The sequence below is a fragment of the Montipora foliosa genome, chromosome 7 (genome assembly GCF_036669935.1).
Source record: "Montipora foliosa isolate CH-2021 chromosome 7, ASM3666993v2, whole genome shotgun sequence".
Lineage (NCBI taxonomy): Eukaryota > Metazoa > Cnidaria > Anthozoa > Scleractinia > Acroporidae > Montipora > Montipora foliosa.
In genome coordinates, this window is record NC_090875.1 from 30746206 (window position 1) to 30762109 (window position 15904).

At 38.6% G+C, this 15904-nt stretch overlaps 2 protein-coding genes across 7 annotated transcripts in view; both read right to left on the reverse strand.

The window, feature by feature from the left end:
- LOC138011786 (A-type voltage-gated potassium channel KCND3-like) overlaps positions 1-9383 on the reverse strand; it is a 47936-nt gene extending 38553 nt beyond the window's left edge. For both annotated transcript variants that reach the window (XM_068858972.1, XM_068858968.1), the window contains exon 1: positions 9281-9383. The gene's annotated coding sequence lies outside the window, so the exon portion shown is untranslated. The remainder of the gene's footprint in view (positions 1-9280) is intronic.
- Positions 9384-12304: 2921 nt separating this feature from the next.
- LOC138011787 (A-type voltage-gated potassium channel KCND2-like) overlaps positions 12305-15904 on the reverse strand; it is a 29612-nt gene continuing 26012 nt past the window's right edge. For all 5 annotated transcript variants that reach the window (XM_068858980.1, XM_068858979.1, XM_068858976.1 and 2 more), the window contains one exon: positions 12305-15482. In XM_068858980.1, coding sequence (XP_068715081.1) covers positions 15188-15482 — 295 coding nt within the window. In that variant the 3' untranslated portion in view covers positions 12305-15187. The remainder of the gene's footprint in view (positions 15483-15904) is intronic.

Genomic DNA, 15904 nt, shown 5'->3' on the forward strand with positions numbered 1-15904 from the left:
CTACCTTGCGTTTTATATTAAACAGCAATTTTCCGGGTCTCGTGTCGTTGCGCCTCGCGAAAACTATCGTAGTTTGGGTCAAGATTCGGGAATCCGAGACAGGAGGATACGTTGTGTGGAAAATTCACGGAAACTCTCGCTTCTAAATTGCTAAGCTGAGTATCTCGAATTGTTATAGGAAGTCATATTAGCGTCGGCTGTTGAATTGCTAATAGAAATACTGGGAAATCATACCGCGAGAAAACTTTGTTATTCGCAGCAGGAGACCTCTCCTGAAAGGTTATTATACTGTCGTGCGAGAAACAAAAGAGAGAATTTAAAAGAAAAAAAGAATGGCTCGATCAAAAAAAAAAAAAAAAATCGCAGAATTGAGATGGAGCAATTGCCAGTCCTATGAAACGACCTAAAGATGGATACAACTGAGCTCCGCTGCGAGATCGCGACATTTAAAAGCTTTTGTAACAACCCGTCAGATTATTGTGCAGCTACATTAATTTAAGGAAGGCCGAAAAATGTAAGGGCAACAAGTGGTTTTTCGGTGCGGTCCAAACCTCGTTTTTGTTTCACTAGCGCAAATGAAACTCTAGCTTTCCATACATCAAAACCATTTCCAAAACGTATTAGGTTTGAGGTTAAAGGAGAAATTCTCTTTGTTTGACAAAGGACCTGTCACATCAGGGGTCTTTACAAACGCTCAACAATGGGACAACCTGCTACCACTTTTGTTTTAAGGAGAAAAACATGGCAGATGGTTTATTGTTATAGCTAATGGTGATACGTCTCTACCATTTACTAACTTTTTTTTTTTTTCAATATAAAAAGCTAAATTTTCGGTATAATTTAAAGTATGGTGCTGATGACTTTAATAACTACAGCTTCGAACTTCCATTATACGATGTCATCATCTGCTTATATCAATTAGCAATTGCTGCTGGGAGCATTTTATTTTTTATTAAGTTATTAAAAGAAAATTTATGATCAATTCTTTAAAAACAAAAAATACAAATTGACTATTTATCTGTCGATAGGCGACTTAAATTTCCCCGAAGCTTAAGTAGTAAAAAGATGGAATTCCCAATTTGGAGGATTTATTTGGCTTTCATACAACAAAACTCAAACACCTTTCAACAAAGGTTTTAGGGAAAAGAAGTGACTGACACAAACTTTTGACAAAAAAAATTGCGACAGAACATTTCTTAAAAACATTCTAAGATCTAAAAAGCTAAAAAGTGGAATAAAAATCGACGTGACTTGATAAGGACGTATGGTAACGTCGAAACGTCGTCGATTTTTATTCAACTTTTTAGCTTTTTAGATCTTAGAATGTTCTTAAGAAATGTTCTGCCGCAATTTTTTTTATTGTCAAACGAAGGTTTTGTAAAAAAAAACCTATTTTTTTACTACAATCAATCCAAATGAAGCATCAAAACAGCTGAATATTTTCTCCTGGCACTATCTGATATGGTTCATTACTGTTGGTCCGAACATGTTAAAAGCAAGCCGAGTTATTGCTACTGCGCATATTACGTCCGAAGGTGTTACGAATGCCACCAAAATCTGTATTACGAAGGCGAAGTTATTCGGTTCCTGTGTAATTGCTATATGAGAAGATGTTCCACATGCTATTCTACCAGTTTTTTTTTTTTTTTTTTTTGTCTTAGTTTTCTTTTTCTTTTCTTTTCAACCGCGCACAGATCGAATCACAAAGGATTGCTTTTGGCAACAAGAACATGAGCGTGAATTCCAAATTCGTCCTCATACATACAGTTTGGGTAAATGAATATATATGTTCATCGAAGCATTCTTCAGTAATAGTAGTTTTACAGTGAGCTATTTGTCACTATCTATCTTGCTTGTGGCACTGAGGAATTCTTAAGACCGGGGGCGTGGCAATTTCAACAGCGTTGAGCGCGTATATTGAATCATGTAACTTTTTATAATGCTGGTTCGAATTCACGAAGCAAAGAACGTTTGTGAAACCAGTTGCAGCGTTTGCAACACGTACGAAGTGTTTTGACATCGCGCCGCCACAATCAGTGGGGCACATTCCTCCTCCAAACTTTTCCTCGCTAGAGGGTACAGATAACAGAGTTACTGACTGAAATAGGGACCAGACGTTCCCTCGCTTTGGACAAGAATTCATTTCGAGCATCCGCGAAAGAATCAACACCAAACCAGAGAAGAACAAAAAGAGAGAAAGCTCTTCAGTGAAAGATGGATGTTCCCTCAACTTGTCAGCTTTTTTAGTTCGGAGCATTATTACAACGGTATGTTTATACCTGTATTCCAGAATGTGTGCAAACTAAATATTATCTCTTTTATCCATTTCCAACAAAATGCCTTGTCTTGCGTCAGCCGCCTCTGAAATGACCATCACATTACAGTTGTTATTCCATTTTACTACTCCATAATCCGTTCGAGTTCTGAGAAGACTGCTTTGAATGAATCAAAGGAACCGTTGGAAGTCATTAATATTTGCAGATCGTATATATAACCAACACCAGCTACAGAGCTGTTTGTTAAAAGTTCAATTTCGTTTAAACAGAAGAAGGACTAATTTTACTACGTTCTCGCTAAATCATCCCTTAATGACGGCGACAGAAAAGTGCAATTAAGACTATTTTTCTTATTCTTCTTCTTATTTTTGAATGCTGCAAATGCCGCAAAACACGGGAAAAGGTTTAATTATTGAAGGAACAGAGTACCTTCTGACCATATTGAGCTTAAAGTAAACTGACAATTAAAACCCATCACCGTTTCAGTGCAATTTGGGCATAGTAATTGTACTCAAAATCTACATTTTAATTTTAAAAAGCGTTTGACAACTCTGTCAGGGGCGATGAATTGCCTCTTTTTAATCTTACCAAACACAACCATTTACAACACTCGCGTGCGGTTCTTTTTTAGAGCATGACTATCCTAGAAATGAATCACATGAACCTTCTAAGCTCGAATTAAAATGATTTTTCCATAGTGGAAGTGCACGGAGCTTTCAAGTTAGTTCAGAGGCACCCCACTTTTAATAATCTGAAAGAAACAATTCAAACTCAACAGAAACATTATTATCATTAAGAAACCCCACTGGCAGAAAGCAACCAGATGGCTATTTACAAAGCATGGTACAGGGTTTTTGTTTGACGTTTCGTCCGGTCGTTTCCCATTCCATGTCAGGTACTTTGATACCAAAATTTGAGTGGTTTGCTTTATTTTTTATTATTATATATTTCTTTTACTATTTTTTAAAGAGAATTCGTGTGAACTCCAGACTTTCCTGGGAAACTGATTCTTGGGTTCCAGACTGAAACACTGGATACAGCGCTTCTGAGTGTATTTCAAAAATTTCCGGGGGAGCATGCCCCTAGACCCCACTAGGTAGATCGCGCCTTCGTCACGTCTGGTGCTATCAAAAATATATCCGCTACTTTACAAAACTGTCGAAAATCCTGGTGGTAGAGTTCATACCGGGACAACCGGAAACAAATCCAAAACAGAGATCTGGGGCCCGTTTCTCGAAAGTCCCGAAACTTTTTCGGGGCATTTTCGGGTGTCACAATTCCTTTTGTATCTAAAGAACGGAGAGGATTTAAGTCGTCAAACTTCACAGACATTTCTTTTAGTTAGCTTGAAAACATCTTAAAAGGTCGCTTTTCCAAAATAAGCGGTTGGCAGTTTCACACATGGCTTTTCGGGCCCGAAAAGTTTTCGGGAAATCCAGGGGCCTGTTTCTCGAAAGTCCCGAGAACTTTTCGGGCCCGAAAAGCCAGTCGTCAAACTGCAATCTGCTTATTTTGAAACGCTGATCCTTTAACATGTTTTTGATGTAAGAAAAACAAAGAGGATTGCGAAGTTTGATGGCTTAGAACCTCGGCGTTGCGAAGATATAAAGGGAATTGTGACACCCGAAATAGGCCCGAAAAGTTTCGGGACTTTTGAGAAACAGGCCACAGGACGGGATTTGAACCCGCGGCAACCGCATGCAGCCCAACGCCCTAAGCTCTGGACCACACCACCTACCTTTTCGTGTTCTCAAATTGCTATTGTTCTGCTTTGTCCGTGCTTAATTATCCCCTCTCTTCTTACAACATGTATTTATCATCACGCTACTTCAAGAACTCATAAATAATTCATGTCCTAACAGCCTTTCAAAACACTGATTTAGCACAAGGGCACTAAATGGGGACACTAACGAATTAATTAAAATCGACTCAAATCAAATGCTGGTTTTTTGAGCAGAGGGGAAAACCGGATGTACCCGGAGATAAACCTCTCGGAGCAGAGAAGAGGACCAACAAACTCAACCCACATATGACGCCTAGTTTGGGAATCAAACCCGGGCCCCACTGGTGGAAAGTGAGTGTTCTCACCACTGCGCCATCCCTGCAACTCTCAATTAGAGTTCTTTATGTAAAGAATAGTAATGAGGCCCGCCTTGTTTTTCTTAAAAGCTTATAGCGACGCTCAGGCGCGCGAAGCGCGCCAGCGGAGCACCATGGGTAAGATTTTTTGGGAAATCTATCCATGCGAGAAATTTGGGTTATGACGTCACGTACGCTTACAAAAAATCGGGGAGAGAGACGACTCTCCCTGATTTTTTCCAGGGGAGGAAGCGGATGTACACAGGCTATTATTAGGGTGGCCAAGCGATTATCTTCAGGTATAAAATTCAAGGCTTATTTGCTGGAAATTTACACTTACACAAGGGCAACACAATAACAAAATGTTTATAAATTTAGCTTACAAAAAACATATAGTTTGAATAATGATATGCCTTTGTCTGAAATGCTCTCAGGTGTGCATTTATCATCAATGCTGCTAATGTGACATCTTTTTCATGACAGAGAAGCTTGGAGAAGCATGCCTCGCTGACCCCTGAGACATATGCAGATCTGAGCTTGGTCAAGCAGACTAGCCTGGACATGAAAATAGAGCGTTTTCACTCAATTGACCAGCAGCCATATTGGATTACTGAAGCAAAGGAGAGTATTTGCATAAAAATAGAGTTCAATTCCCGGAGGATTTGTATGGTTCACCATCATGGCCGCCATTTCTTTGTTTTGGAACACCAACATAGCCGCCGTGACGTCACGTGAAAACGCTCTATAGGGAGGGGCACCTAGAGGATGGTGCCGATGATGACTCCACCATACTAAGTGTTCCTGAATAAGATTTCAAAGTAACCAATGAGCTTCGGGTCCTCTTAATAATTTGGATGCCCCACAGCTGAGCTACAGGAGAATCATCAGAGTGTCATTGTGTTTAGTTTAGGCGACACGTGTTCTGTATAAGTACTAGGACTCACTCTCGTAATATTTATTGTTCTCCTAGATGTTTTTTTTTTTTTTTCACTAAAAAGATTCCTCTTGTGGCATTAATAATAACAATAATAATTATAATTCATGTTATGATGATAATAATAATAACAATAATAATCATAATAATAATAACAGTAATAATAATAATAACATTATTATTATTATTAGTATTATTATTATTCAACTATTACGCCATTTTACCATATTTGGTCAAGAGAACGCCCAATGAGATGGTAATACACTGTAGTGTCCCGGTTTGTCAGGTTTAGAACAGAGCAAATACGGACGGAACCGCAGTTTTACAATGAAAGAAATTGTTTTCAACGCGATACAAAGCCTGAGAATTTAGCTTGTCATCGCTTGTCACTCTTCATGTTGTTTATCCAATCAAATAAAGATCTTTGGCTGGCTTTTTGTGCTGTTTACATGTACATCGTTCGCACTGGAACCAGAAGGACAGATGATGCATTTTTGTCAAAACAATCTTACCAAATACATTGAAGCAAAATATCACCTTTTTTGTCGTGGAAAAATAAATAGCGTATTCCATGGTTTAACATATAATACTCGCGGATATTTTTCACATTGCTGGTATTTTCCATCGCCCCTGCGGGGCTCGGAAAAATACTACGCAACTCGCAAAAAATCCGCGCGTATTATATGTTAAACCATGAAATAATAATAATAATAATAATAATAGGACCAGACGTTGTCTTCGCTGATAAGCGACGATGGAGGCCAAGATCATTGACATCGCCATTCCAGGAGATGCGCGAGTAAAAGACAAAGAACTGGAGAAAATAGAGAAGTACCAACTTCATAGAGAAGGAAGGAAGGAAAATGTGGAAGCTGAAGAAAGTGACTGTAGTGCCAGTTGTGATTGCAGCATTAAGGGGCTGTATCTCTGATATGTTTGACAAACAAATGGAAAAGCTTGGCACTACCGCCAGACTTGAAGTGATTCAGAAAACTGCTCTGTTGGGAGCGGCGAGACTTCTAGGAAACGTTTTGTCCCTTTAAGGAATCAGGAGAGGAACTATTGTTGTTACTCTCTCTCAAGGGAAGTAATTGACCAGACCAGGAGCACCTTCAAGGCCTCAGATGCTGTACAATAATAATAACAATAATAATAATAATAATAATAATAATAATAATAATAATAATAATAATAATAACAACAATAAGAATAAGAATAATAATAAGAAGAACATAAGCTTTATTTATTTCAAATTATCAGTAAAAATACACACACTGAAAAAACCAAACTCTAAAACAAGTATTAGGCTTATAGAGATACAAATACTAGTACTAATTCTAATGATAGCAATAATAATAATAATAATAATAATAATAATAATAATAATAATAATAATTGCCGAAGTTGTATCAGTAGTTGTTGGCCATTGGGGACTGTATCAAGAAGAATAATTGAAAGGGATTTTTGGAAAAGATTGGTATAGTAATCATTGGGGAAACATTACAAAAAGTCTGTCTTAGTTGGGAGAGCGAGAATAATCAGAAACAGGGCAGATATTTTATAAATGAGGCCTAGGACCTTTGGTTGCAGACAGCAACTTGCTTTTAGGCTCAAGCCAGCAAATGTAGGTTGTGTGGAAAAGCAAATAATATTAATTATACACTTAAGTATTAAAAATGATAATAATAAATATTATTATTATTATCATTATCATTATCATTATTACTATTTTTATTTTAATTAATTATACAGAAAGCTTACTTGTTTGCCTGGAATAGCACAAATTAAATCAGAAAGGTCATGGATATATGAGGAGTCCATAAGCCACCTGGTACCAATAAATGGCTCCGGCTAAAGGATGCTACGTCAAATTGAAGTGATAATAATAATAATAATAATAATAATAATAATAATAATAAACTGGAAGAATCCGGTACAGTACAGTACCTGGTAAATTATTACATTGTACCCGGTACACTGAATCGGGTACACTGGGAGCTGTGTAGAAAGTATGAGTTAGAGTATACTATCAAGAGGTACAAAGATCAACCCTTAAAAGTTGCAGAGAATGGAGAAGTGAGGATAAATTGGAACACAGAAGAGGCTGAAGCACAATCGACCAGATATTACTGTAGTGCCAGAAAGACACACGGAAATGGACACTTATTGACATAGCTGTGCCAGCTGACCAAAATATCCTGACTACTGAGGAGGAGGAGGAGGAAAGGTATCAAGAACTAGTGCTTGCAGTTAAAAGAAGTAACAGAGCCCCGAAAGTGGTAGTAATACCCAGCATGATTGGTGCACTTGGAACTGTTTCTAAGAATGCAAAGGTTTGGTATAGGAAGTTAAGTCGACTGTCTGATTTTTTTGGAAGTGCACAGTTGTTAGCCATACTTGGTACTGCTCACATCTCACGAAAAGAGCTGTGTCTGTAAGCAGGGGGAAGCACTGTTGGCGTGACATGGCTGAAAAGACGCAGAAAAACACCAGAGAACTGGAGAAAATCGAATAATAATAATAATAATAATAATAATAATGAGCATTAAAAAAAATTAATGGAAGACTGGTACTGAAGTAAATATAATGTGCAAATTGTAACAATTTTTTATTGCATTTTTATCTCTATCTGTTTAAAACACAACCATTTACAACACTCGTGTGTGGTTCTTTCTTAGAGCATGGCTATCCTAGAAATGAATCATATGAATCTTCTAAGCTCGAATTTAAATGATTTTTTCATAGTGGAAGTGCACGGAGCTTTCAAGTTAGTTCAGAGGCATCCCACTTTTAATAATCTGAAAGAAACAATTCAAACTCCACAAGGGAAGTAATAATCAAGAGAAGTAATAATAATAATAATAATAATAATGATAATGATAATGATAATGATAATGATAATGATAATAATAATAATAATAATAATAATAATAATAATAATAATAATGAGCATTAAAAAAATCAATGGAAGACTGGTACTGAAGTAAATATAAGGTGCAAATTGTAACAATTTTTTATTGCATTTTTATCTCTATCTGTTTAATGTTTATATTTGAAATGTGTTATATCTAAATTTATTTGTTTTAAAGCTACCTGGTTTTCTCTGGGGACATATAGCTTTGTGAGAATCTAACAAAGTATCAGTGTACAATTGCATTTGCTTTCCTCTCAGAGTCTCTCATCATTCTCCCATCAATGTTGCTTTTATACTTAAAAGTAAACAATGATAAATTTCTAGCTTATCTTGAGAATTGTTTAACCTCAAGTCCTTTATTCAGAATGAACAAAATAAAATGATGCAAAATAACTCAGTTTGATTGACTGGGTATGACTTGGAAATAAGCTAATTTTTATAAACTGCTCTAAAAATCCAATAATTGGATTTTTGGCGCAGTTTATAGAGAAGTTATTGTAATTTGATTTTGAATAATCATTGTTACCCTAATTATTTATGGCTAGTGTTATTATTTTATTATTGATTCCAAATATTCATCCCTTTCCCTTCTCTTATATTCTCTAAAATAATAATTATATACTACATGGAATAATTAAATTATTCTATGTAAGTTGACATTTCAGAAGAAAATGAACTTCAACAACAACAACAACTACACCATCAGTCGTCAAAAATGATATTACAAACTATTTGATACAAATCGCCTTATAGTGAAAAACTGCTAAACGAACGACGTTGTGTGACACAGTAGGGCTCCCCTTGGGCTCCCCACCCCCCACCTCCCTCGAAAAAACAGTAAGGTTGAATTATGTTCGAAACTCTTCAGATTATGTTTTGAATGGATAATCAACCACCAACCCTTTCATTGAATAAGGCTTTGCTATAATATAATCACCATCCATCCATCCGATGTTCTTTCTCTTAATTTGTAATAAAAGTTAAGCTTACATTAGGCGGATTCAGCTTTATCCAATAAGTTGCTATTACATTATTGTTTGTATTGGTATCCTAATTTTTTTGCATTCTACAGCATACCTTAATCCAAAGTGTATTTCACGTGTCGCAGATAAGATCTTCAAATCGTCAAATTTTTCTAATAAAGGAAATGAGTTAATCACAAATTTTGTACGATCTGTATTTGAACCGTGGCTGTATGCGCCTGAGCTTCTTGAGGCCAGCAGTACCGAGGTGGAGGTGGCATGGTTACCAATGAAAAGCGGCCATTTTAAAATTTGATCGAAGAGTTTTGTGGAAATGTCGAGACGAATGGAACCTTTTTGACGGCGTTGAGAAGCAGAAATCTCGCAGCTTGTTTGCTTTTGAGCTTCCCAAATAGTGAGGTGGGTCACCGATTTTGCATAAATTGATAAGGAAACAATTCCTTTCGCCAATCACGGGAGTTATTTATTCCAACTACAAATCCAATGCTACTGTGTTTTGATGTAGACATTCGTTAATGGTGTCAAATTCAATAAAACGCGCTCTCAGAGGATTCTCGAGTATTCTAGAATCGCTCCTTAATCAAATAATGCCGAGGTCATACGATTCATGGCATATAATTTGCACGGGACCTAAAAAACCTTTGACCGGCTGCGGGTCACGGGGCATATAGAAGGGTGTAGACAAAACATGGGGTCATGGCCTACCCTGTGGCCTACTCAGAGCATTGCCGCAAATCTCTTAACTTTAGGACTGTCTCACCAACGAGTTTCTTCTGCCGTTTTGGCGGCCACGGTTTGACCAATATTAACCTACTGATAGAACAAGGAATCGAGGAGCAGAATGCCGGATAAACTCAACTTTCGGTAAACATCATCACGACTAGTCCGACTGTTGCGTGACAGTAAGGAAAACCAGCGGTCGTTGTGGACTGGGTTCCAATTTCTTTTTGAAACCTCGCTTTTCACACGCGGTAGATGTCTGCGGACGGCTCGGACGTGAGGTATGTAAAGTAAGACATATTTCTGTTTTAACAAGTGCGAAAAAATTTAGTAAGTCTAAACCGAAATGTCACAAATGTCCTGCATATAACATTTTGAAACCAATCGTTCAAATGTAACCCGGTAGAAGCGTTCAGTTTTTGCCCAAAAATTATGCATATAACCTACAACCAATCACTGCTCAGTGTTCCCACGATCTTTTGTGCATTTGATTATGTCGATTCCAGGAAAGAGAAAGCACTCCAACCAAACTTTCCAAAATTATCGTTGCAGCGAAATACCAAGGAATTCGACAAAATCAGCGTTGGGGTTAGGTTAGGGTAATTGGACGTTTTATACCTTGTTTAAAAAAAATTGAAACAATAGAAAAAGAGACACCAAGTACCTACCCTGACGTCCAAGCCGTCCGCAGACATCTACCGCATTTCAAAAAGAAATTGGAACCCCAGTCCACAACGACCACTGGTTTTCCTTACTGTCACGCAATAGTCGGACTAGTCGTGATGATGTTTCCCAAGTTGAGTTTATCTGACATTCTGCTCCTCGATTCCTTGTTCTATCAGTAGGTTAATACTGATCAAACGGTGGCTCCCAAAACAGCAGCAGAAACTCGTTGGTGAGACAGTCCTAACGTTAAAAGATTTGTGGCAATACTCTGCCTTTTTTTTTTATTTGACCACCGGTAGGCCATAGAGTAGGCCACAGGGTCACAAAAAGGCCATAGAGTAGGCCACAAGGTAGGCCATAGAGTAGGCCACAGGGTAGGCCATGCCTACCCCATGTTTCGTCTACACCCGTTGTAGAGAGCTTTAGCATTAGCATCGCTAAACAAGATGTAACGTGCTAAATCTCTCTTTTAATTGTAAGGGACCTGTAAGACCTTGACCAGTTGCTGGAACTTAGGTCGGTTTTAAACGTGTCGAATCTAATGCAAACGAGAAAAATCTATTATGTTCGCTCATTTGCATTACGGTAGATTCTGCACATGTGAAATGCGACGTTTACAACCTTTGCTAACATTTTTGCCATTAGCATGTCTATAAGGCTATCATTTTCTAATCAGTCGGCCGAAAATAAAGTACTGAACATTGAAAAGGCATTGCATAATGAGTTATTTCTGAAAATTTTAATGCGATATTCCAGATAATCTCTTAAACTAATGATGCTTTGAAAATTCGAAATTTGGTGGACAAAACACTGACTGGACTACCCCGATGGACTACGTCTACCCAAATGGAATACCCTAAAAATACTATTTCGAATGAGTACTATTGATCTATGTGTAAGCAGCATCTCAAATAGTGCTTACTTAACACCTTAACACCCGTAAGCAAAGATTGTAAACGTTGCATGTCACATGTGTTGAATCTAAATAGATTTTCTCATTTGCATTAGATTCGGCACGTGTGAAATAAGACGTTTAAAACGGGCCTAATGCGCCTGTCAAATCGAAACTTCAACATCTCCCCCCCCCCCCCCCCCTTCCCCCCATCATTCCCGGGCAAACCACGAGTATTTGATTATCCTCTGTGCCCGGGGAGTGGGGAATTTGACCTTTGCCTGCGTGGGGTGGGGAAATTGAACCGGAAGTGTTAGGTTTCAAATGATTTTTTCTTTGGGGCGCCGAAGTCGCTAATATCTATAAAACACGTGTTTGGATGACATGGAAGAGTTTAAAGGAAGAGATGTAGCATTTGTGAGCGATTGGCTTACTTAAAAGGTCTTCAAAAGGTCTTTATTAAGACGGCAGGAGCCGACGACGATTGTTCTTTAGTAGGGCATTTGAACACCATTTTGGCCCGAGGGGGCGGAATTTGAACGATCAAATCTTCAAAAGTTCAAATGCCCTGGTTTTGCCCGGGAAGGGGGGGGGGGGGGTGGGGAGTGGGATGTTGAAGTTTCGAGTTGATCGGTTCATAAGTTCCAGCAACCGGTAAAGGTTTTACAGGTCTCGTACGAATAAAAGAGAGATTTAGCAAGCGTCATCGGGTTTACGAGAAACAGCAAGCGGCAAACAGCCGTCTGCTTCTTAATTGCGAAAGATTCACGATACTGCGAAGTTATATTTTGAGATGAATGTTTTCTTCGATGTCGCCGTCGTAGATCCCAAGTCCCTTAAAATCGCGTTTTGTCACGCAGTCGAGAGAAACGGCCGCTTACTATACAAACCACGACTTCCTCGACAAGCAATTATACAAGTATACTTTGGGTCTATAACTATTCTTTTAAATGGAAGGCATGTTTTCTTAATAAATCTAACAACAAAATGTACTTTTATTAACAAAGGCAGCACGGTCTCTGCAAGTATTATGAAAACTAATAAATCTCCTCCTAAAAATACATGTAATTAATTTAACAGCGACTGTTTTTGTTCGCTTGGCAAGCCCTCGATAGACTTAAATAAACTCAGCAAAGTTAAATCCTTATGCGATAGCCACGATAGACAACAAAAGTTATCTCAGGGCGGTTGCCATAAGTCAGAACTCGCCGGGCCAGACCAGTCTACTTGTAAAGAGAATTCCACTATTAATCAGGCCCCAGTTGTTCGAAGGTCGGATAGTGGTATCCACTGGATAACTCAATAGGCCTTTTGCAACTAACGATCACATGGTACAAAATCCGCCATGCTGGAGGGCAAGCTCATTATTATTCCCCCACTGGGACATTAAAAGAAAGACAAGTCAAGGTTGACTGGTTCAGATCTCTTTGTTTTAATGTCCCAGTGGGAGAATAATAATGAGCTTGCCCTCCAGCATGGCGGATTTTGTACCATGTGATCGTTAGTTGCAAAAGGCCTATTGGTCTTGGTAGTGTTTATGCGCTGAATAGTGATTTATCCTGTTAATAGCGCGATCCACCTTTTGAACAACTGAGGCTAGAACTGTCCTGCCAAATCAGTTTAGTTCTGCATAGTGTACATATCAGTGATGAGTTTTTAGTGAAGAGTCTCGAAAGAAGCCTCGTTTTCAAACTGTCTTGACCCGCCCCGCTGACCAGTTCTGACTTTTGGTAAGGGCCCTCAGTTTACGGCTGGAATTTTGAAACTTGTTTTTTACTATATGCTCGCCAGCCTTTTCAACCTTCAATTTGGAGAAGACCCTTGTTTATTTTACGGGAAGTTGAATGTGAGTACATATAAATATGGTTTTTGACCAAGCCTGAGGTCAAAATGGCTGGATATTGGCCAAGTTCTTCTTTTGCCTTGACTTCGTCTCGGGTCCATAAACACGCACAAAAGAACGAGGCCAGTATCCAGCCATCTTCACCGAACAAGCTTGGCAATAGCGGGCAAAATAGCTCCATGTTGCCCACTCAGGTAGCCAATCACAGCACGGGATTTGGTTCATGTTGCCCGCTCACGGAACTAGTCATATGATAAGGGCGGACTTCTGAACAACAACAAGAACAACAACAAAAATAGAATATACTGAAAACATTAAAAATGAACTGTCCTTCGCCCATATAAAGTTTCTCTTTGGCAGATTGAATTTCAAGCTCTTTTAAATTGAAATTTAAAACTTCACCAAGCAGGTATTTCGATAAGCATAGGGGCACCTTATAGCTTCCAACTGTCCGACGCCGTATACATGAAAAGTAAAGCGACCATATTTAACGTTTGTAACTCGTAACAATAATTCATTTGGCAAATCTGAGGTCGACGGTGCGCTCATTTTACTTCCCCCATCTCCACCAGTGCTCCGTTTTACGGGTAGTTAAAGCTACTTAAGCTACACTGAAAAAAAAAAAAAAGTCGAAACAAAGATGTGAAATCCAGGAATCGAACTTGGGACGTCTTGCACCAAGACCGTGTGCTAACCGACTTTACCATCCGTGCTCCTCATACAACGGTAGGTTTTCATGTAGTAGGTTCATTAAAGAAAGACGACGACGACGACGGTTTCGAGAACGCCATGTAACAATAGTTTTAATTAGCAAAACAATAGTTCTGCACGCCCTGCACGTGCGTTTTACATTTTGAGACATTTATTTGCCATTCTCGTCTTGACAACGACGTGAAAAGTTCAAATTTGAGGTCATGTGGAGGACGAGAGCAGCCGGAAGATGAATTTTCAATTGACCATTTTTGAATTCTCACGGCTGGACTGGATCTAGCATGAAATTGAGGCTAATGCAGGGAAATCTTTTCTCACGCAAATTAATTTGCCCGCATTAGCCTCCATTTCATGCTAGATCCAGTCAAGCTGTGAGAATTCGAAAATGGTCTTTTCTCTCTCAAAATGTCAGCACCGTTTTCACCAATTTTAATCTTGGAATGTGGACTCGCACTTTCTAAGCCGAGTGACTTAGACTAATCGCACAATTATTACAGTAGAGCAAGTTTCAATCGAGTGTCGTAAAACCACCGTAAAACCAAAGTTTTTACTTTGGCCAATCAAAAAAGGACGGAGGCAATCCAGTAAACCAATCAAAACTCGAAGTAATTACGGGTAGCCGACACAAAGCGCGGGAAAATGTGCACTCACGAGCCACTATTGGTTTTGGTTTCACTTGTGATTGGTTAAAAATTTGGTGCGAGAACTTTGAACCAATCACTGAGTGACGTAATGCAAAACCAAAGCAATTTGCTAATTACTTTCGACACTCAATTGAAAACCGCTCTAACGGCAAATAATATTTTTAGACAACGTTCTCGTGGCCGTCGTCGTCGTCGTAGTCCTCGTTTAAGGCCTCTATTATCACCAAGCAAATGTAATATCATACGCGATTGTATTCATTTGCTACATCTCCATTTTCACTCATCATGGACTGATATCCGTTGTTTCCGTTTCTTGCTCGCAGCTGATTTTCTCTAAACATAACAATATGCGCACCTCTTGGGATTCTTCTCTTGTTTCCGTCATTTTGGTGAAGTTAAATATTCCAGCGTGCATGGAATTTTGCTTGAGCGATGTTGAGAAAACTCACACTTTGATAAGCGTTGTAGCACTTTGTAACCTCTGAATGGCCCCGGAATACACGAATTCCATTTTCCTTTATAAAGTCATATGCGATTATATTCTTTTGGTACGTCTCCATTTTCCAGATCCTTACACTTTTCACTGATCCTGGTTATTTCCGTCCCTTGGTTGCAGCGGTTTTCCTCCAAACAAGATGCGCACTCTTTCACAGAATTTTCTTGTCTCTGTCGTTTTCTTGACGTCACAGATTCCAGAGTGCACGGAACTTGTTTTTCCTGTAGAATAGGAATTGGAAGCGCAAGGAGCACGACACCGGACACACAGCATACTGAACCCACGAGTTTACCAAGCACTGATGAAGGTACTACGTCACCATAGCTGCGGGATAAAAGGAAAGGAAAGGTTTCTTTTTTTTTTTTTCTTTAAGTGTCTAATCTTCTTGATCTGGTGCACTAATTAGGGACACTGTAAATTGACAAATCAAAAAACCAGAGTTCCCAGAGAAAAACCTCTCGGTGCAGAGTAGAGAACCAACAGACAGGGCCAATCACTGCATGAGTAAAGGCCTGTAAGGGCCTTTAAGAAAGCCCTGATACTTGTAATGAATGAATGATTGTATGACAATTAGCATTTGACGATATTAGCTTGTTAGATAAAGTTTGCATTTATATCTGTAAATAGGTACTGAAAAACTTTTTTTGGGAGTATTTATTTAAGTTTTAAGTTTAAGTTTTTGAGTGAAGTAATCATAAACGAAAGCAATTCGCTAATTACTTTTTGACACACTGTAAGACGTATGT